This window comes from Chaetodon trifascialis, chromosome 4 (assembly GCF_039877785.1).
Source record: "Chaetodon trifascialis isolate fChaTrf1 chromosome 4, fChaTrf1.hap1, whole genome shotgun sequence".
NCBI classification, from domain to species: domain Eukaryota; kingdom Metazoa; phylum Chordata; class Actinopteri; order Chaetodontiformes; family Chaetodontidae; genus Chaetodon; species Chaetodon trifascialis.
In genome coordinates this window covers 13281795-13303988 of record NC_092059.1, presented here as the reverse complement: position 1 = coordinate 13303988, position 22194 = coordinate 13281795, and the positions used below count along the sequence as shown (strand labels likewise).

The 22194-nt window shown below is 42.0% G+C and overlaps 2 protein-coding genes across 3 annotated transcripts in view; both read left to right on the top strand.

Moving 5' to 3' along the window:
* The first annotated feature begins 156 nt into the window (after window positions 1-156).
* Window positions 157-3726, top strand: ndufb5 (NADH:ubiquinone oxidoreductase subunit B5). Its single transcript, XM_070961091.1, has 6 exons — window positions 157-281; window positions 1424-1506; window positions 1855-1921; window positions 2017-2078; window positions 2564-2670; window positions 3513-3726. The coding sequence occupies exons 1-6, from the start codon at window positions 164-166 to the stop codon at window positions 3631-3633; spliced, it is 558 nt and encodes a 185-aa protein (XP_070817192.1). The 5' UTR covers window positions 157-163; the 3' UTR covers window positions 3634-3726.
* A 1041-nt stretch (window positions 3727-4767) lies between these two features.
* The window catches only part of usp13 (ubiquitin specific peptidase 13), a 30158-nt gene continuing 12731 nt past the window's right edge, over window positions 4768-22194 (top strand). Inside the window, exons 1-15 of one of the 2 annotated variants that reach the window (XM_070960882.1) lie at window positions 4768-5093; window positions 7108-7233; window positions 8989-9049; window positions 10972-11093; window positions 11917-12059; window positions 12375-12559; window positions 13000-13097; window positions 13192-13382; window positions 14003-14074; window positions 15319-15412; window positions 17299-17424; window positions 19751-19904; window positions 20386-20560; window positions 20684-20772; window positions 21594-21716. In XM_070960882.1, the coding sequence (XP_070816983.1) occupies window positions 4983-5093; window positions 7108-7233; window positions 8989-9049; window positions 10972-11093; window positions 11917-12059; window positions 12375-12559; window positions 13000-13097; window positions 13192-13382; window positions 14003-14074; window positions 15319-15412; window positions 17299-17424; window positions 19751-19904; window positions 20386-20560; window positions 20684-20772; window positions 21594-21716 (1870 nt within the window). In that variant the 5' untranslated portion in view covers window positions 4768-4982. Of the gene's footprint in view, window positions 5094-7107; window positions 7234-8988; window positions 9050-10971; window positions 11094-11916; window positions 12060-12374; window positions 12560-12999; window positions 13098-13191; window positions 13383-14002; window positions 14075-15318; window positions 15425-17298; window positions 17425-19750; window positions 19905-20385; window positions 20561-20683; window positions 20773-21593; window positions 21717-22194 lie in introns of both variants that reach the window. The other variant, XM_070960881.1, reaches the window with a different exon arrangement.

Below are 22194 nucleotides of genomic sequence, written 5' to 3'. Positions count from 1 at the left end.
TGCATATGTGTGTTATAAATTCTCATGCTTTACCCACACAAAAATACCGCGAAACTAGAATACGAATTAATGTGTCTGCCCTTATCAAAAATGGCGGTTTTCGCGTCCCTCTTTAATCAGCGAATCAGAGATCACGTTGTTGAACCGTCATCCCACAGTAACGATGGTGGGAATGAGTGTTCTCAGGTCTGCTGCTGCTTTTGCAGCCAGACTGAGTCCTCTGAAATCTGGAAATAATGCGGCAAAGTTACTAACCCGGACAATCCCACGGACAGAGAAAGGTAAGAGACACCTTGCTCATGTAAAGAGTGAGAAGTTTGAACGTAAGGGTGGCCGTCTCTTCTTATGACCTTGCGAAGGGACTTGTTAGCTTGCTAACATTAGCTAGTTGATAACGTTAGCCCTGCTGTCAACAAAAAGTAAAAACGTAACGTTAAGCTAGTACTTTCAGAGTTACAGATAGCTGCTGGCTCTTCTTGTGAGCTGATGACAGTCATAAACTGCCCTTTTTATGAGAGCAGAAGGTATTTGGTTGGTGAGGTACTAGCGTTTGAATGACAGTGTGTTCTGTCTCCGAATATAGTCCTGTCAGTATTGTCATACACATACATACTAATATGTGTATTTTTAATTTGTTAAATTTTACTTTAATGAAACTCCTTTTGACTCATTTTGATGCCCATTAAACATTTTGCTACATCGTTTTGTAAAACGTAGTAAATATCACAACGTGCTGATATCATGATAAAGCTGTGATAATGATCATAACAGTGATTTTGTTCATGTTGCCCACCCCTGATTTATTTAAGACACAAATGTAGAGCTGAAACGATTAATAAATCAGTTGTCAAATATTAAATTAATGGCCAATTATTTGGATAGTCGATTAATATGTTTTAGTATTTATTTTATTTTTATTTTTTAAGAAAAAAAAAGTAAAAATTCTCGGATTTCAGCTTCTTAAATTTGAATATTTTTGCTTTCTTCACTTCTTTGTGACAGTAAACTGGGTTGTAGACAAAGACATTTGAGGACATCATCTTGGACTTTGGGAAACACCGATTGGCTTTTCTTCTGACATTTTAAAGACTAAACAACTGATCTGTTAATTACACAAATAATTAACAGATTAATCTACCTTGAAAATAATTGTTAGTTGCAGCCTGACACATTTGAGGAATGATCATCAGTTAAGTATATATAATGAGGCACTAATTACACAGTTTACTCAGATGCTCCAGTCCAGGAAGTTCAGGATGGTGACCTCAACCTTATAAATCAAGAAACACTGAATCTACATACCATTAACACAATAACCAAAAAACCCAGTCTGTCTCGTCTGATATCATGTTCTTGATTCGATGTCCCCAACTTTACCTGGGGAAAACATGGTCACGACTGTGTCCCCTGCCTTGTTTTACAGTGGCCGTTCGTTGGGGTCATGGAAAGAAAGTGTTTGTCATCAAAGCCACTGAGTACTATGACAAGAGATTTCTGCGCTTACTGGTGAGTACCGTAACACCACCTCATTCATCGTCCATCATCATGACAAGCTAAGGGGTCGTCTGTGGGCAAATTTGGGAGCTGGGAGTTAGTAGATGATAAGGTCGATGCCAGAAGCAGTCAGTCTTCATAAACATTTGTGTGTTGATAGCCAAGACACTAAAATGGAGGCCTGCTGTTCGTGAAGCTTTTGAAACTTGAACAAGGATATTAAAGACCTGTAACATAATTTTACTCAAGTTCAGCCTCTTCCACACTGTTTGAAGTTGTATGAATAAATGTTGGCTTGGTCTTGATCGTGTAGAACAGCATTAGAATTTGCAGTATTTAATTTTGCCCTTTTTTTCCCAGCAATATTATTTTCTGCTGACTGGCATTCCTGTGGCTATCCTTGTCACATGTGTGAATGTCTTCGTTGGTAAGTAGGCGTATGTGTTAAAAACGTTTTTTTAAATCAAAATAAGTCACATAATGTTACTTCTGATTGATCTTGAGTGTGATTGTGCTGTGAAGGTGAGGCAGAGCTGGCAGAAATTCCAGATGGCTACGAGCCCGAGCACTGGGAGTACCACAAGGTATGTAGCTAGCATCTTATATCATTACTTCTTTTACAAATTTTCTTTTTTTTGTGCCACTATTGAACCCTGATTGGGGAAGGATAGGCTCATGCATGCATTAAATTTGTAACTGGCCATCACAGTATGTGCATACCAGAAGCACCCTTGTCACCACAAAGCCTTTGATGCAGTGCCAACCTTTAAAATAGCCATGTTTGCCTCTTGTATGGAATGTTTTATGTGCATTGTGTGCAATATTAAGAGCTATTTTGACCTGAAAAGACTTCTGTAATTATAGATCTTTCAGAGAGGAGTCTGGGTACAGTTCTTTCATTCATGTAGCAGTGTTGTAGAGAAATCTACAGATAGATAAAATCTAATATTGTCACAGTAATTGTTCAGCTAAATAATTACCCCATTCAACAGAAAGATCTCTGATTATTTATTTGGATCAAATGCACTTGCAGTCATTAAAAACACTTCTGTCTTTTGTGCCGTTGCAGCACCCCATCACCAGGTGGATTGCACGGAACATCTATGATTCTCCAGTGAAGGACTATGAAAAGATGATGGCTGTAATCCAAATGGAGAAACAAAAGTCAGACATGAGGTGGGTGTTAATGCTGCTGTGTTACGTTGCTGCTTCTTCTCCAAAAGCCTGTCATGTGTGAAGGCCAGAAAGCAGCTGTGATACAGTGGCCTTAAACTCTCCTTAAACTTCAGCAGCGACAGCATCACAAATCTACTTTGCACTTCACTGAAGGTGTTGAGGAGGAAGTTTTCTCTGTGTGGCTGCTAGATGGGCTGCCATAGCCACTCGTTCAGACATATCGCTGAGTGTTAAATAGTAATTCTCAGCGTATCTTTCCAGACTGAAATGGATTGTATTTTACACACCAAACAGCTGTCTTTGGTCCAAAGCACCATGAATGTAACATGTACTAGATGTTAGATCATGTGGAACGTGACAAAGGAGTCTTTGCCTTTTGGTGCATTGCCTGAGAAAATTCTTCTCCCTACAGCTCCCACCATGATGACACCAAATCTCAGCAATCTGCAGCTGGTTTTTGTTATAGTTGCAATGTCTGTTTTGCCTTGTATGTTGATACCAAAGTGGGACCATGACAGCGCAGGAGGAATCCCTTAAATCCTCTCTATAGACACCAGAACACAGAGCATGATCGACTCTGGATGATAGTGACCTACACAACACAGTCAAGCATTTAGATTCCAGTCTGGTTTCTGTGTGGGACTAAGTGCAGTTAAAGCCATGTTAATGATATTCAGTGTACAAGCATAAAGGAAGGCTTGAAGAAAGACATTTCCTTTCTCCTGGCTTTGTGAAAAGTGAGTGAAGGGTGTTGTAGCACCGCTCTGGGATTCACAGCTCGCTCTGGTTTTCCATTTCTGAAGCGTGAGTTTATTAATTTGCTGCCTGTTTGTCATCAACAGACTGACAGAGTTGGAGGTGCGCAGGCACATGAGGCAGAGGGGAGACGGGCCCTGGTTCCAGATCAAAACCCTCGACAAGGAACTGATTGACAACAGCCACAAGGCAGATCCCGACAGTTAATTGAGATGTGTCTGCCATCAGTGCATCATGCAGATCAGTCTCACTGTTTGTACATTTTTCCTCTTCTTGCGTAAATAAAGTATATACGTACTCAAATATTTTTGTCCTCCTGTGTCTTTATTGGGTTCATGCTGCAAAAATCTTTTTACCTCAAGTGGGTGCAGTTCTGTCAGTGTTTGTAGATTGGGTTACACTGTTGGGCAGCACAGTGGCTCAGTGTATGGTCTGCTGCATCTGTATCCTCTCACAGTCCAGCAACATGCTAAATGGCTGAACTCAGGATTCCCTAATTGCTTGTCAATCAACAGCATGTTTGTCAGTCCTGTGACAGACCAACTACCTGCGTCTCAGCCAGTACAACTTTTTACAAATTAAAGTAGTCCAGGTGCTGCAGATCCATTAGATCCTTTGCATTTCTTCTCCCTATGCAACACTTAACCTGTGCTGTAAAATAAGCACAAACATGTCAAAGTCGCTCAGGATGTAGCCTTTAAAAACTAGAGTATCAAGCATTTGCCACAAATAACACATTAGGGCACACTGCGGGGGAACTTTTTTTTTTTTTTTTTTTAGTGGACTCAATTTTGTCAAACGAATTGCTTGATTTTATATATATATATTTTTGCTATTAACGAGAGCGTCCACCTGGTGGCAGAGCTGTGCAGACCGGATGATTAATGTCTCGTGGACAAAGAGCCCTCTGGATGTAGAAATAACATATTGATCATATATTATAAGCTGCACGAAACGATCCTTTTAGCGTGTCTCTTCTCACACCTGACTTCCAGCATATGTTTTATTACAGACACAAAAATGCAACAGAAATACATATTTTTTTAATAGTTTGCGATGTTAATAAGCAAACCTTCTGCAGATGAACCGACTGATGCAGCCTTTCGATGCTGCAATCGGCCGCAATTAAAACCCAAAATGCACCTCACAATCCTGCCTCCTGGAGGGGGGAAACATGCTGGAGTAAGAGTGGGTGGCTTTATGAATCATCCTCAGAGGTGGGAGGGGCGCTTCTGGTAAATACGCCTGTGTGCACAGAGCGTCACCACAGTCAACAATAGCGTGTAATATCTGCGCACGTCAAACCTCTTCTTTCCCCCCTTTCTTTTTTTTTTTTTTTTTGAAGAACTACGTTAGCCTCCATGGCCTCGGCTTTGCAGCCTGAGTAGCAGCCGGCCCTCCACCCCTCTGTCATTTTATTTTTATGTTTTTCAGCGTCACATCCCGCTGGCTGGAGGAATGTAGAGACGGAGTGCTTTAAAAATAGCATCCTCTCCTCTGACAGCGCTGCTCCGGTGGCTCCGCAGCACTGTGGTGCGAGAAGCAGGAATGCGAAGATGGCTGCAGACCTCGGAGAGCTGCTGGTCCCGTTCATGCCCACCATCAGAGTGCCCAGGACAGGGGACAGGGTCTTCAAGAGCGAGTGCGCCTTTTCCTTCGACTCCCCAGTAAGTGTCTGTACGCCCTCACCACACGCACGCACATACACACACACACGCACTTGCGCACGCAGACACGAACAGCTTGTTTGTGCGTCGCAGGACAGTCTGCGATGACCGCACGTGAATCTGCTCTAACGTGTGTGTGTGTTTCCATGGCCGCCTTCTTGAACTTGAGAGGAAATAAATAATTAAATGTTGTTTACATCTCGGGAGAGAGGGATGGAGGGGTTTCCCTTTGTGCAGGGGGAGGTGGTCGGTCCACCTCAGGCCACATCACCGCTTCAGCCAATTAAACCTATCGAAACTGCGAGCTCATACACCTGCCCTGAGCTCTGAATGCAGCTCAAAAGCCTTAGCAGCCATGACAGGTTGTCGGGAAACAGCTAAAATTCACCTCTGTGTTCATCATGCTGTCCATAGTGGTGCTCTGATACTCACATATTGACTGAAAGCACGCTCTTAGTGCACGTGTAGGGACCTTTCTAATCTGTTTTTATTGTCATTAGAGTTCAAAGAAGACTCATTTTGATGCATGCTTTCATTTATTTAGTCATATTTTGTTTCTCCTGTGGTTAATAGTAATTTCATTTTTCAAGTTTTAAGCATACAGATTTGACGCAGGGTTCAGCCTCTGCCTCCTGTGTTTGTAAAGACTCTTAACATTTTCTACATACAACAACAACAAGGAAAAAAAAAAACACTTTCTGATCTGAAACTGTTTTTTAAAGGTGACTCAGCTGTCTGGAGTTCATCACGCTGGCCTGAGGACTGGTTTATTTTTGTCCTTGCACTGTTGAAGCTCATATGTCACTCTGGGCCACTTAAAGGTTTATCACAGGGGTTCATATGGCCCACACTGATTGCAGATCTAGGTTGGTTTTTAAGGGGTATTCTTGATGTATTTTGTCTCCCTGGCAGTCCACGCGTGGAGGTGTTGAAAGCGCCTTAAAGGTCACACGCAGATCTTTCGAATGTGACAAAATGACCAAACCTTTGCATCTTGTAACAAGCTGTTTAGATGCAGTGAGTGAAACTAAGATGTGACCTGTGCAGGGCTTCAGTCCGCGGACTCACCAGCAGGTTTATAATGAATAAGATGGCTGTGTTTTTAAACTAGAGCAAAACCTGCTGGTGTCCAAAAGAAAAGGGGTTCTACTTTGTCAAGAAATGAATTTCTAAGGAGCTGCGTGAAACAGGATGCAGATATTCTTCACTTTACACAGCAACACAATTCAGCATATTGCCTGTACAAAACAAAATATCAGAGATTAACCCCATTTTTGAGATGTTCTGTGGCTAAAATGATGTGTCAAAAGTGACTGACTTCATGGGTTTACAGTAGAAAGCAGGCTTTCAGCAGCATTTTATTGTAAAAGTGAGATTTTTTTCATCCGTGCAAGAGTGCTGGAACAGATTTTTGGCTGTTTGTCAAGATGCAAGACCGCCTTTTTGAAAATGTGCTCGCAGAATCATTGGCACACATCTCTTATTCCACTGTGTATACTGTGTTCAATTTTTATCACTTGTGCCAGGATGTGTGGAACAAAGTAGACTGTTTTTGTCATAACAGTTATTTGCTTTGACAGAAGTGATTATTCTTGTCCTATTTTTGTTGTGAAATACTCTTAATGAAGGTAAAAGGCCACCGTTCCTATTTTTACACCAGAAAATGCATCGCTAGAAGGAATATTTGTATGAGGATACACACACACACACACACACACACACACACACACACACACACACACACACACACACACACACACACACACACACACACACACACACACACACACACCACACTGTAAGTTTTATAACTCTGCCTCTTAAATGTACTCTGAAATGAGGCAAACTACCATTTCAAAGACCTTGATTATGAATAAAAAATCTGAATAGATTTTCTGTGCTCTGTGCATGACTTCATGACTTTACAAGGTTTCAATGTGTTAAATGTGCAGTTGTGTCGCCAGTTGTGCGCCTCATGCTGCTGTTCATTGCCACTGTTTGTTTTGGTCTGCAGGAGTCAGAGGGAGGCCTGTATGTGTGTATGAACACATTCCTGGGCTTTGGACGAGAACATGTGGAGAGGCATTATCGCAAAACAGGGCAGAGTGTTTACATGCACCTCAAACGACATGTCAAAGAGGTACGTTTTCCACCTTTAATTCACATTTGTGATAGTTGTGCACAAACTATAAATACACTTTGAGAGTTTCTTAACTTGTAATGTGGAAAGGTAGGGGCACTGAAAGTCAAGTGTGACCCGTTCCACAGTTAAAAAACACTCGACTTGTGTGTACTTCAGTTGGTAGGCCACATCATTAACACCGTCAGGATTACAGGTTGAATTCGCACTGCTGTAAGGTGCCTTAGGTAAAAAGATGCACTGCATGCACTTGCATATAATTGGAGCTCCAAAGTTTGTCGTGAACATTTAATCTGAAAAAGATGAACATATTAACTTTGTTCTAGCCTTTTCATTGGACTGTTTTGACCTTCAGACAGTTTTCAGCTCTGTATCTGCCTGTGTGTACTCCCCATATCACGACTATGATCTCTGACTCTGTCTTTGTATCCATATTGGTAATGCTTTAGTTTCCAGCTTCTTCATTTCCTAATAATTTCCTATGAAGCTGCTCGGAACGAACCTGCTAATTTGGTACTAATTATGTGGACATTAGAGACAGTTTTCATTTGTTACTCTTCCAATTAATTAATTAACATTATGGTGAGTGCACAGCAGATCAGCCGAACACACAGAATCCCAATTTTCCTTGGAAATTTTCAAGCAAATATTTTAAGACTTGTACAATTAAGTGTTACCACAACACGAGATTTGGAGTAACAGAATCTGTATATTAAATGCTAAAACAACATGCAGTATAATGCATCCTAAACAACAACCATGCAACAAATATTTTCAAGACTGCTGAATTGTTGTTGAGATTTAGGCAGAGAGCTATTGATTCAGCTCTGTGGTAACTTTTGAAGTTTGTGGTGGTGTTGTTGCGGTGGATTGCATTACACTGGAAGGTGTTCCTGTTATTTTGTCCATCCCTTTATGTATAAAAAATTCAATGAGCAAACCCTTGTGGATCCAAAACAAAGCCTCTTTTGCAAAGTTGATGGTGAACAACAAAGGCCTTAGCTGCTGCTGTGCTCTCTCACTGGCTCTAATTGCCCTCAGATAAGCTCTGCTTTGTAAAGAGCTGCTATTTCCATGCCTGGATCTGGCCAGAAACAGCTGCTCACATTCTGCAGCCTCCCGTCTCGGCTGTTTTTTTTCCCATGAGTCCACTTGGCCGCGAGTGTGTCAGCATTCTGTCTTTCTGCCTGTCTGCGTCCTCCTCCCTCACCTGAGCCTGGGAGGATGAACCAGTCGGTGGCACTGGGTCGTTTTCGTGCCGGCAGATATGCATTTTAGTGGATTTGAGTGCTTTTTGTTTGTCGATTGAAAAAGTTCATCTATGTCTGTGAATGATTGATGATTTTATTTGAGTTCAGCTCTGGACAGCAGGTGGTGCAGTAAATAGAGAAACATGATGACACACTCTGCAGGCAAAGACAGGCCCAAACACATGACGTTTAACGTACTGTAAATGGTATCTGTTGAAGTCGACAAATCAGACCGTGCAACTGAAGCGGTTTCATTTATCATTCTTTAATTCTGACCATGACATGGAAGGGGGTTTTCCCCTTCCTTTGTAACCTGACCTGGCAACTGGAGCATCCAGCATCTATTTCTAACAAAATGACAACCATCTGGACCTTCTGTCACAGCAAAGCATACCAGCTTTATACAGCATTTTACAAAGAGGATGATCAAAGGTAATAAAAGGTGTTTTTAATGCGACGAGGGCTCTTTGATCCGGTTTAATCTCTTCCTTCCTGTTTCCCACAGAAAGCCACAGGAGCTGCAGGAGGCGCCATCCCCAGAAGAAGAAATGGAAAAGTGTTTCTAGGTAAGTTAGGTGCCCGTCAGTTAGAGGCAGGGGTGGAAGAAGTACTGCTTTGCTTCAGTAAAACTAGCAAGACCACTGGGTAGAAATACTCCATTGCCAGTAAAAACCCTACAATCCTTCAAGCATTGCCAGTCAGAATTGTTATTATATAAAACATTATTCGATTAACATTGTAAGTAAAAAGTACATTTCCCTCTCCTGTAAGAGGATTTGTATTCCTCTTCTGGTTAGAGGCTGGACTCAACCCGTCTTGGTTGCTGCTTTTCATTTCATCGCTGAAAACAAACTGAGGCTTGTTGGTAATGGAAGAAAAGGTGAACTTCTGGATACATTTGACATGTTTTGCACTGAGTTGGTGATTAAATATTAAAGTCAATGTGAATTGTGTGGTCAGAGACGCCTCTCTACGCTCAGAGAACACCCTCCACTACAAGCTGCTGTTATTGTTTGTTGCACTGCGGTGACCCGCCAGCTGCCCCTCCAGCCGGCCTTTACCCAAAGCGTCAGATATTTCCCAGGCTGAGACGTCCTCCTCCTCCTCTTCCTCCTGTGCTCCAAATATAGCCCATTTATTTGTATCTGTGGTTGGTAACTGTTCTAAATCAAAGCCTGGCCTCTTCCTCCTCCTTGGTGTGGGGAGGGGGTGGTGGTTGTCGGCCTCTCAGCTGCTGCCACCTGTCAACCTCCCTTTTAGGCTGACGCACTTCTACTGCAGCTATGACGCTGCTCGGAGAGGACCAGGTGTCTCTCACCCTCCCTCCCTCCCCCATGGTGGCGGAGGAATTCCTTCCACTCAACCTCTATCTTTGCAATCGATGTTCCTGTTTTCTTATTGTCCAGAGTTTGACAGACTTTACCATCCACTGCCTTCGAGCTGGCCGCTGTACAAACTTGTCAGACTCTCATTCCTCTGGGACGATTCTTGCCGTCGTCCATTTTGGATGTTTGATGTAACAGCGGGCATGTGTGCCTCCACCGTCATCTCCATCCAAGACCAGTGATCTAATCAGTAACGTCAGTCGTTACCATGAAACCAGCGGGCACAATAACAATACCGGGGATGACCTGTGGTCCTGCTTCTCATGAGTCATGAGGCCACTTTAGGCTGGAGTGGACGGCAGACAACTCTATATGGAGACGCTCTCTCAAGGTTTCAAAAAGCAGAAATGATGAGTTGATTAATCCACTGGTTGATTGAAGGAAAATTTTGACATTTTTTTCTGCCAAAATGGTAAATAGTTTCTGGTTCCAGTGTCTTCATTCAGCCTCTCTTTGTCTTACTGTAACGCAAAGTATGACTGAAATTGAGAAAAATATCTATCAGATGTGCCTATAATCTTCAAGTACGTCATTTGTGTTACAACAAACAAACCTAAAAGTCGAAAAACTACTGAAACAATTGATCAGTTTCAATTAAGCAGTTTCTTAAGTTTCAGGTTTTTGACTGTTGGTTTGATAAAATATGGTGCCACATTGGGCTTTAGGAACATGGGATGGATATTATTGACAATTTTCAGACATTTTACGGACCAAGCGATACCAAGCAGATCAATCAATAATTTGGTTCGATAATGTGCCGTAGCTGCACAGACAAAGCTATCCTCCGTACTCTGTAAGTCATTCCTAAAAATAGCTCTGCACGAATTGTGTCTGAGCAGAAGAGTAATCGCATCGTATGGTGTCATCTTGTCACTGTCGTAAAAAAAGATGCCATTGATGCTTTTCTTGTTCAAGGATTCATCTGTTTGTACTTGCTGCATCCTCAGACGGTGATGGCGTTGACTAGAAGAACGAATCAAGAACACAAAAAAAGAACAGACTTCACTGACACATAAAATAAAAATAACCAACAAGAAATCAGGTAACAGTCAGCTGTCACTGTCCAACAGCAGCTGATTGGATGTTCACTTCCTCCCCTGTAGATTTAGAGCTAAACCGTGATTTTAACGGCGAGGACTATGAATACGAAGACCAGGCCAAGCTCGTCATTTTTCCAGACCACTTCGAGATCCCCTTACCAAATATTGAGGAGTTGCCCGCTCTGGTCAGTGAGTCGCTGCTGCACAGTGTTTCCATGCATGTGGATGGGAGGGGGGGTGCACTCAGTGGTTACCCCATCACTGGACAGACAGGCCCAAAGTCCAAGCTTGAATCCATTCATTTGTTTAGGTTTAAGTTTCATGGTCACAGATTTGAAATTTTACACTCAAGAATATGATTTGTGGAAGCTGAGAGTTCCCCCTAACTTCTAGTAGCTGTTTGCTTACCTAAAATTTATCATTTGGATGGAAGATTTTAGTGTAAAAACCAAGAAAAGCTTCAGGGGAACCACTGGATGCACATACTGTACAGGTGCCCTCGACGCTTTTGGCTCTGTGTGTCCTTTGCTTTGCAGAGGAGACTTTTTTTTTGTTGTTTTTAGAGATTCTACACTGAATGTGGCTTGGTTTTGGGCATGTCATGAAGTCTTATTTTTTTCAATTATTTTATGCATGTGTCATTCAATGTTGTGAGAGTACAAATTGTGGTGTTTCTGGTGAGTGCCTCTTTTGTTTTAATGTGTTTTGCATGGTTTATTTCTGCACTACAGTAGCAATTTAGTGCCACTCTGTCTATGCAGGATCAGTCCCTTTACAGCTTCACAATGTCTTGCATAGATCTTGCATGTCAACCATTGTTCTTTCTCTTTACTGCTATTGATGACTTACATTTAAGTTTGATTGATAGAAGTTTAATGCTTCTACAGTAATAAAAATAAACTCTTATATCTGTTAAAAACAGAGGGAGGTTCTTGATATATTTTCAGTATGACCTCAGTCACTTCCAGTTAAGTTAATTCTGTCTCTGCTGTTTCATCTGACGTTCAGGTGACCATCGCCTGTGATGCAGTGCTCAACTCACCATCAGCTTACAAGAAGCAGGAGCTTGAATCCTGGGAGGAGGAGATCCAGGTGTCCAGACATGCCAGGAGCCTCAGACAGCTGGATAATGGGGTCAGGATCCCACCCAGGTAGGAAAGACAACAAGCTACACTGATGCTCCACTGTGTCATTTACATAGTGGGCCTTAAATTTCTGGTTAGCAACAAGCCACTTTAGAGACAGCGATAGATTTTCTGACATTGTCAACAGCTTCAGGCTTCTGCATTTCACTAGAACAGTGGAACTGTTAGAATAGATAAACGATTCCTCATCATTTTCACAGGTGTCTTTTGATATTTAATACTAATTGTCAAAGTTGGTCCCTGTTTATGCAAAAGTGAAATTTTGAGAAAGTCATGCAGCACTAAATTCAGAATCAAGAATGTGTGTTTCTTTGCTTTCAGCGGCTGGAAGTGTCAGAAGTGCGAGATGAGAGAGAACCTGTGGCTGAACCTGACGGACGGAGCAGTGCTCTGTGGGAAGTGGTTCTTTGATGGGAGCGGAGGCAACGGCCACGCTCTGGAGCACTACAGAGAGACCAACCACCCCCTGGCTGTCAAACTGGACACCATCACACCAGACGGAGCAGGTCTGAGACACACAACATTTTGTGCACTTGCTCAGTCTAATGCAATCCAGTACAACAGCCCTTCAGTACAATGCTTTATCTGTCATGAAGTTTAGCATTTTCAGTTTTTATTGACTCTTTGTCAGAGATTTAATTTACATTTTGTGATTATTTTGGGGGATTTTGTTGGAGATGATGATGTCATAGCATTGCACTCAGAGATGATTTTGATGTTTTATCCTTCTGATGTATGTAAATACGCCACCACCATTTGTTTTAATTAGGTTGGACAGGTTTATTTGATAAAGTGGTGAAGCACAAATGTGAATGCTTTTTCTAGCTTGTCTGCACATATGATTTTCAGAGCGTGCTTTGGTGGACTTGCTCACCAGAGAACTGATATGCTTCTTCTATAAAGTCAGATTAAAAATCACATCAGCTAACTGGTCTTTGGGTTTCAGATGTCTACTCATTTGAGGAGGAGGAAGCTGTGTTGGACCCCCACATATCAGAGCACTTGTCACACTTTGGAATAGACATGCTGCAGATGCAGACGAGAGTAAGTCGTCTCAGCTGTGAACAAACCATACAAAAGCCAGAATGTGAGTCTTCCACAGCGAAGGTTTCACACTGAGCTCTATCTCCTCCTGCAGACAGAGAACGGTCACCACACAGACAACAACTCCCGGCCGCGGGTCAGTGAATGGGAGGAGATCCAGGAGTCTGGCATGAAGCTGAAGGCGGTGTTTGGTTCTGGTTACACGGGCATCAAAAACCTGGGCAACAGCTGCTACCTCAGCACGGTGATGCAGGTCCTCTTCAGCATCCCAGACTTCCAGAGGATGTGAGTACACTGTGAAGAGACTTCACGGAAAACGGAGATATTTTTACATTATTGATCATATTACTTTAAGTGAAGACTTTTTCTTTTTTCACTTTTAGTTAAATTATTCATGCATACATCATGGAACTTAAAATATTACTATTTCATTAGGTTGATTAGCAGGTATTTTTCAGCTGCCAAAGAGATCTTGTAACCAACATTTTGATAAGTAAGTTCCTCTGCAACATGAAACTAAATGGCAGATGCACTGGTCAAAATTATTTTTTTAATGTTACAATTTGACAAAATATACCAATCATTGATAAATGAAATAAACAGTTTGAACGAGTTCACATGGACATGATGGACATCTTTATATGACCCGCCTTTATAGTTTTTAAGTCAGTTTCCATGAAATATTTCTTATAATTGATGGCAATCTATATTTCTTTTGTTTGTTTCCTGATTGTCCAGCTCTGGATTAGGCAATCGCAAAATTGACACTTGTTTTGAAACAACTCTGGGTGTTTAAATAAGTAACGTGGCCTCCAGCAGAAGGTGTTAGCGTCTTCTCAGTAACACCTCATGTGTTTCCACTGGTCTTGTGTCTGTGTGTGTGTGACATGTATTTTGATCTTCAGGTATGTGGGTAATCTTCAGAGGATATTTGACTATTCCCCCCTCGACCCCAGCCAGGACTTTGCCACACAAATGTAAGTGACTCCAGCGTTACATAATGCAGTGTTCAAATGCAGAAAACAAGCGAAGGTGTTTTCCAGCTGCTGCTGTCTCTGTGGCTGAAGAAAGGCAGAGGGCTCCTTATGAGCTTTCTTTCTATTTGAAACTATACGACAACACTGCAGTTTAATAGTTAATCTAATAAATCTTAATTAACTAATAAAGAATTCATATTTGGATAAGCTGAAAGCCCTTTTTCCCTCATATGCTCTGGCAAGTACTTGAAGTATTTTTTTAAGCCAGCGTGTGGCAAGAGGTCAGTCAGATGCTGTGGCCATGATGAAAGGTTAGTGGACTCTTATCCAGACAGGTGATGAATATCAGTTATGTGAAGCAACAAATGTTTCACACTGCCAGATAAACATGTTTACACGGGTCACTGTTCGTATTCAGTGTCTCCTAATGTGTCGGGCCTCCATGACCCCTCCCTTAAAAGCATTAAAGTGTTACATAAGGTGGGATTAAATGAGTTGAATTAATTTATTAGTCTGTATCCTGTACTTGGTACAGATGATTCCGCTGTGCATGAATAAGAGTGCAGGAGCGATTCAGAAAATACTGCATTGGTGAAAAGAAATATTCAGCCTACACAAGCAATATTCACTGTTTCAGCCTTCAGCTATAAGTTATTCTTTTTAGGAGGATGTCGGAGCTAAAACTAGTTTGCTTGAAATATTATGCTAGCTTGCTCTCATACTTCCTAACATATGTGAAATATCACAAGACTTCTGTGAATCTTATTCTCAATGTGAGTGAAGCAGACTGTACAGAAATGGGTCACTGCCCCCTGCAGTTGATGTGTAGTATGGTTTCTTTATAAGATGTGTGTAATCTGATGAAGGAACAAGGGTTTATGTTATGAAATAAGGAGAAACGATTAGAGATACCACGTCTGCAGAGGGCGACCAATTATGAGCCAAGCAGATTGTAAGAATGTGATGAATTAGAAGGATTTGGGAAAAGATGGAGGGTAGAAAAGTGATTTCTTCCTGAAAGGTGTGTTTCCTCTGCAGCAGACTTTGAACTGGAGCCAGCTTTGTGAGACTGAAATGTCAGGAAGAGCAAGTTAAACAGCTCCGGGTGTATTGTCTGAAGGTTTTCAAATGTTTGCTCCGACTAGTATTTGCCCTCAGGTTGTGTCTTCCAAGAAATCACCCCAAAAAAGCAGAAAAATCTGATGATATACTGTGATGTTGATGCCTTTGTTTTTGTGCGACAGGGCTAAACTGGGACATGGACTGCTCTCAGGCCAGTACGCCAAACCACCCATGAAATCTGAGCTCATTGAACAGGTGATGAAAGAAGAATACAAGGTATTAAACTGGGTATGTCCAGCTCCCAAACTGGGTCCAGAAGCATGTTAATACTCAGTGTGGTAGCAAAATGAGTTCACTGAATAACCAAACTGTTAGCATCATCATCAAAGACCTACAGCTTGTCAGCTTGACGTTTTCCCAATTTAAACATGAAATGACTTCTCATAATGGAGTACATCTGTGTGATTAATACACTTGAGCTTTTCTGTGACAGAAATGTTGAAAAGAAAAAGAAAATGTGATTTTAAGATATGTTGTCAAGTTCTCTTGTGCTCTGACCTTTTTGCTTTAGTCTGAAAATAGCTGCTGGCTGCAGTCCCAAATGTGCAACTCAAATTGTTTATGAACACAGCTCCAGGCACAGCTCTAACACTGTATTTCACTCTTAATTCCCTACATTATTTTCTCACAAATATTAGCTGTGCTTGCGCTTCCTGCAACCCCTCAAGGTCTTGAACAGAGCCACTGATTACATTTCTTTATTTCTTTTACTTTACTAATTTAAATCCACATGATATGAAATCATTCCCTTTTCTTACCACATAGTAGACAGCTGCTAGGAAAGTAGGGGAGGAAAAGCATGAAAGCATAATGGGACCCAGCACTGGGCTTCTTTTAAGCCTCAGCAGTCACAGTAATTGAGAGGGTGGGCTGTGATCCTGCTCTTCCTACACATGTGATGGTGGAGTCAGGTTTGAATACATGTTGACCGCTGGGAAGATATTGGGGTCTTGAGTTGGCATGCTGTGGTCAGTCTCTACTAAGGAAATGTTTCTCTTTACAACTCTCATTAAAAGGGCTTTTCAAGTTTGTTCTCCTGCAAACACTTGAATGGGATAGCATTTTGGGAAGGATTCTCTTTCTGGCATGTAGCTGAGGAGTTGATACCGCTCTCATTTATGTAAAAAAGCTGGCTAGGTTAGCCTAGCAGGAGATTAGCATAGCCTATATAAACAATATATAAAATAGTTTAATTAATGAGCCTTAGAGGCCGCTGAAATTGTCACGTCAATGTCAACAGACACGGCAAACTATCTTCTTTCCGTTTCATGTTGGACTAGCTAGCTAACTATCAAACTTAGCTGATGGAAAGCAGCATCGATGTAGCATTAGCTAAGAGTCCAACTGTCGAACTTTTGCTTCAATGTACCATTTTATTTTATGCTACAGAAACTCTTTTTAGTTCCAGGCTGCATTACAGGCTAAATCAGAGTGTTTTATACTATGTGTAGTGAATACCTAAAAGGTCCGTGCCCAGGAAAGTAGAAAAGGAAAAGCATTAAAGCATATCGAGCTATAATGGAGCTAGAATTTGCAAGTCTTTTCATATGTGTTGCGCACCTTTCATTCGGTTAGACAGCAGGATTTAAGTTCTTGCATTTGGCGACGTACGAACTAAGATTTATGGATAATTCAAGCAGCACAGAGATTTTATCATCTGCTTAGCAGGTTCTGTCTCTTAAAAGACATTTGTAGCTTAACTCATAGCAGTCATTTGGGAAGCAGTTATTCACTGCTGATGCTGTATCCCTTCTTTCTGTCAACTTTGAGTTACAGCCAGCACTGCTGCTTGGTTAGCCACATCATGAGTGACCATTGTTTCGGGGTCACACAGTATAATGATCTAAATATCTTCTCAGGGCTTAAAATTAAGTCTCTTTTCAGGAGCTCAAAAGAACTCTCTGTGACACAGTGCTTCATATTGTATTCACTGGCAATTCTCCTGTACAAAGCCTGGTACTGGCAGTCCACCCTGAAGCGGATTTCAGCGAGTATCTAATATTCACTGCTGGCCTGCCGTCTTATCTTATACTTCTCTTTGAGACAAGTGAGTGGTAACGCGGTCAGTCAGTGTGCGTGACGCCCAAATGTTCTCATTCCAGCACCAGCAGAAGGGCGTCTCTCCGCGGATGTTGAAGGCCCTGGTCAGCCGAGGACACCCAGAATTTTCCTCCAACAGACAACAAGATGCCCACGAGTTCCTCCTGCACATCATCAACCTTGTGGAGGTCAGTGAAGCTAAACCTCTGTGTGCGCAAAATATATTCAAAATGTCATCGTAAATGAACAGGGACTACATCCAGCACTTAAGTTCAGTTTTGGTTGTGTGTGTGTGTGTGTGTGTATAGGAGGGAGGGTCTGTTTTTTACTAAGCACAGCACACTGTCTCCTTGGTTGCTCTGATGTGTCTCATGCTACCAGGATAAATATAGCTCAGTGCTATCTGTTACACAGGGAGGCCAGATAATGCTTCCTATTCTGTCTCAGCCATGATACATGCCCTGACTGGGACCCGACACTTCCTCCACCTCATGTTGTGAAAAATCACCAAAAACATACCACTAGGGCTGTGCCATATGACCAAAATCTAATTTCTCCATATAGGTCACTTCATATCCAGATAATGATACTGTTCAGTTTAGTACAAATGGACCCAAATGCTGAACTCAGACAAGGAGGGCAGGAGTAGTGTAAAAAGTCGATGGTTTGATGAGTAACGTGTAACAGACGAATCTGGATGATCCACACAAAAACTGAAGGGTTGACAGAGTGAGCAGGCCGGGAGAGTGTCCAAATCCAGTAAAACTCACAAGACACAGACTGACAGACTGAGGACATGGACTGGAGCAGATGACGGTTAGGCACCTGAGCACAGAAAACAAGAGTTAAGAAGGCAGGCAAGGAAAAGGTATAAAAATACATAAGTGATTCTTCAGGAGTCTCAGTCGTTACCACTTATCTTAAATACTTCAGCAGCAGGTGAGTCTTGATTGTCTGATTGCGAGCAGATGTGATCAGTAGAGGAAGAGGCTGGACCAAACCTGCCAGTCATGCCCTGCAGTGAAACATACACACACAGAGCAGACAGGGGAGAGGCAGACAGGAGACAGATGGAGAGGGAAACACAGACACAAGAGGAAAAGGAGGGGAAAACTGCAGATCCCCACAGATACACAGATCATGATATAACACATTTTTTTTAATTCAGCGAGTAGTTTATGTAAAATGACCACATGCAAAGGCCTTTATCAACTTTATACATGACAAATAAAAGGTATTTACTCATTTTTGATTATTTTTCTCCTTTTTATGAGCTTTTGTACAAATTTTCAATTGCGCATGTAACAAAATATAAAATATGGATAAAATATAAGCGTAACCTGACACACCAGATGGTTTGTTACACAGAACCATCTGGGAAGTGGAAACTGTTTGGAAAACAGCACTTTCAAAAAACACTTTGCAAGTGATTGGATGAGCCATCGTTCTATCACCACCTATCACGGGCTAACTTCAACCAATCAGATCAACGAACCATATGTTGTAGTGGGACTCTTGCCGAAGCCAGTCGGGAGAAGAGCGAAAACATCTTTTCCATGGAGAAAAGTTTGTTTGTACCCTCCTCCCCTCCTTTAGTCCACTTGCTTGCCGTCACAACTGTCTGTAAACTAGATACTGATTTAGTTATCCAGACATAGATAACGTGACTAAAGCCACCACCATCAGCAACATTTTCCTCCATCTATGTCAGCCAGCATACTTGGCCTGAGTGAAATTATAACTTGTATATTTTTGTAGCTTCTCAGAATAGAAGAGCTGGGTTGCAGAAAGGCTGCTGTGCAAACTGGTGTGTTAAGGCGCAATGCAATCCTTCATCACAGCCTTCAAATAAACACAGTGTAAACCTCAATGACCCCTACTAGAAGACTCAGAGCCGCTCACTGATTATGATTAATGTGTTTGTGATTCTGAAAATATGTAATACTCCCAGGTATGAAGGGTACATTTAATTGAGGTGGTTCCTAAATTAAAGAGTTGCATCTACATTATGAATGACTGTATTAAGAGATCTGGGTCAAACAGCAGTTGTGTCGAAGTCATGCCAGGAGACTGTAATAGACCGCAGCAAAGAATAGCTTTTAGATAGAGTTGCATTTCAGACTGCAGGCTGTCATGTGTCGCAGAAGCGTCTGCACAGCTCTTAAGCAGTCATACAGTATTTTAAATAACTTTGTTTCAAATAGTTTTGATTAGGAGTTGATTAATTAAGATAAAAAATATTCAGGTCTTGCTCTTAAATGTATTTGCACCAGGCTTTAGACCGCAGGACACCCTCCTGGCTAATTAAGTTAATATGAGATTATCGGTGCATTAGCGCGGGGTGCCAGACAATACCATTACAATATGAGGACACATAACAGTCTGATGATTAGAAAATGAAATGTGCAAATAAAACACTCTTTATCACCTGTAGTCTTGGAGGAACCATCATTATGTCAACACTGGACCACTTTACTGGTATTCAAACTCACCCTCTCACTCTGGCATCTACAGAGGAACAGCGCAGGCTCAGAGAATCCAAGTGACGTCTTCCGCTTCCTGGTCGAGGAGCGAATTCAGTGTTGCCAGTCACGTCGGGTTCGTTACACTCAGCGGGTGGACTACTGCATCCAGCTGCCTGCGCCCATTGAGGCAGCCACCAATCGAGGTAAAGGAGCTCCCATATGCACAGACTGAAAATGTCCTGCTGCAGTCAGAAGCCACAGCTGCCTCTGGTCGGTACAGCTGGCGTGACGCTGGGCACCGCTGGGAGAATCAGCAGGTCCTTGTCTGAAAGGCCACAGAAGGTCCTGACTGAGAGCTGCGTAGTTAAGAGTGGAAAAAGTGACTGCAGCCTTGTATAACACAGTCTTTAAAGGATCATTGCATCATCGTAACACTGCCATATTAATTGTGACAATGTTGGCATAATTAATAGAAACAACGGCGACCTTGACAGTCTTTGTCTGACGCACTGCAGATGGAAGCAGACATCTCTAATGGTGCACAACACCTTAAATAATTCACTGATATTAAAGGGTGTATCACCCTTGATTTCACTCAAATTTAGATTTTAAATACTAAATATTATGGAATTTTGTAGAGATTTGCACAACTCAAAGTGTTTGTCTTTGTTTTCATTCTACCAGAGGAGCTGCTGGCATATGAGGCCAAGCGGAAGGACGCTGAGGAGAACATGCGGGCTCCTCCTGAGCCGGTGAGAGCGCGGATCCCCTTTACTGCATGCCTGCAGGCCTTCACGGAGCCAGAGAACGTCCCTGACTTCTGGAGCTCAGCGCTGCAGGCCAAGTCAGCTGGAATCAAGTAAGCAGAGGGTCACATGTGTCTGGGCCTGGAACGACTATTCTACACACTGTTTTTCATACCCTCATAGCTTTAAATTGAAACCACTTGCAGTCATAAATATGTTGTTATTTTCCTCTGCAGAACGTCCCGTTTTGCCTCCTTCCCTGAGTATCTAGTTTTGCAGATCAAGAAATTCACATTCGGGGTTGACTGGGTGCCGAAGAAACTAGGTAACTGCTTGTCAACCTTCATTTATCAGTGGCACTTGAAATGTCTTCTGCCTGCCTCCAGCAATGCTGGGACAGGCATGTATTAGTGCTACAGTCCAGCAGGGGGCGCCATCAAACTGTTATTCACAAGGCACGGACAGTAGTTGGTGAAAATGCTGTCTAAGTCATTTTTGTCCAACTCATGAATGACTTCACCAGCAGTTTTAGACACGTAGTGATGAACTACCCCATCTCTCACCCTGTCCATATCTGTAAAACCTGCTGAGTTTTTAATTTAACAAGATGCTGAAATTCATTGAATTCAAAATGCAGAAACTCTGTGACCGTCATGACTTTGCCAACAAAATCAAAGATTTAAAGTATTTCATTCTTTCACTAATGAGATATGGCCACATATTTGTTTAATTGTGTAAAATGATACTCATAAATCACGATCTTCAGTATTACATTTGACCTACTGTCACAGTTTTGTGGAGTGTCACTTACACAAATAGCTAGCAGAGGCTCGAGTCACGCTACAACAGGGAGTGCATGGAATTCCTTTTGTCAGCATCTAAAAAATACAATAACAGACATGGATTTGATGTAGAACAGCAACATTTAAAAGAAGACAACAACCTATAGATAAAAGGAACATTAATAAATGTTTGTCTTAAGAAAAGATTAAAAAAGGATCCTGCTTTGGACTCATTACTGTAAGTCTGTGGGCTGAGATCATTGTGTCTCCCTGATGCTTTTGGAACCACAGTTTCAGTAAGTTTAGTCTTATGCATGTCAACACATTCATCAGTTAAATTTTATATTTCTGTCTTCCTGTACAGACTTGGCCATCGATGTTCCTGACTTTCTGGATCTGAGCCGGATGCGGGCCACAGGGCTGCAGGCGGGTGAAGAGGAGCTGCCTGACCTCATGCCTCCCATCGTTCTACCTGAAGACACCAGAGGTACAGAACAGGTTCACTGTATGCCAAGAGTGGTTTTAAGTGGAAATGGTAGCTCTGTGTGTGTGTGTGTGTGTGTGTGTGTGTGTGTGTGTGTGTGTGTGTGTGTGTGTGTGTGTGTGTGTGTGTGTGTGTGTGTGTGTGTGTGTGTGTGTGTTAATGCATATTTGCAAATAAACATTGGGGCCAACATTTGGTTGTGCTTCAGATATATTCAGATCAGCCAGTGCTCCATTTGTCTCACCAAGAATCCCCTGGTCACAGGCTCCCATGACTCACCTGTAGAGGCCCACAGGGGTACTTGCATACATGCATGAATGCAAATACCCTCGCCACTCTTAACTACTGGAGGCATTTTTGGTCCTTCATGTTCAATTTCACAGTCTTCTTATTAATTTCAAAGGTCATTGTTTTCCCTCAGCACCTGCATTTTATATTGTTTTTACCCACATAGCCAAATATATTTTGTCCATTCTAAATA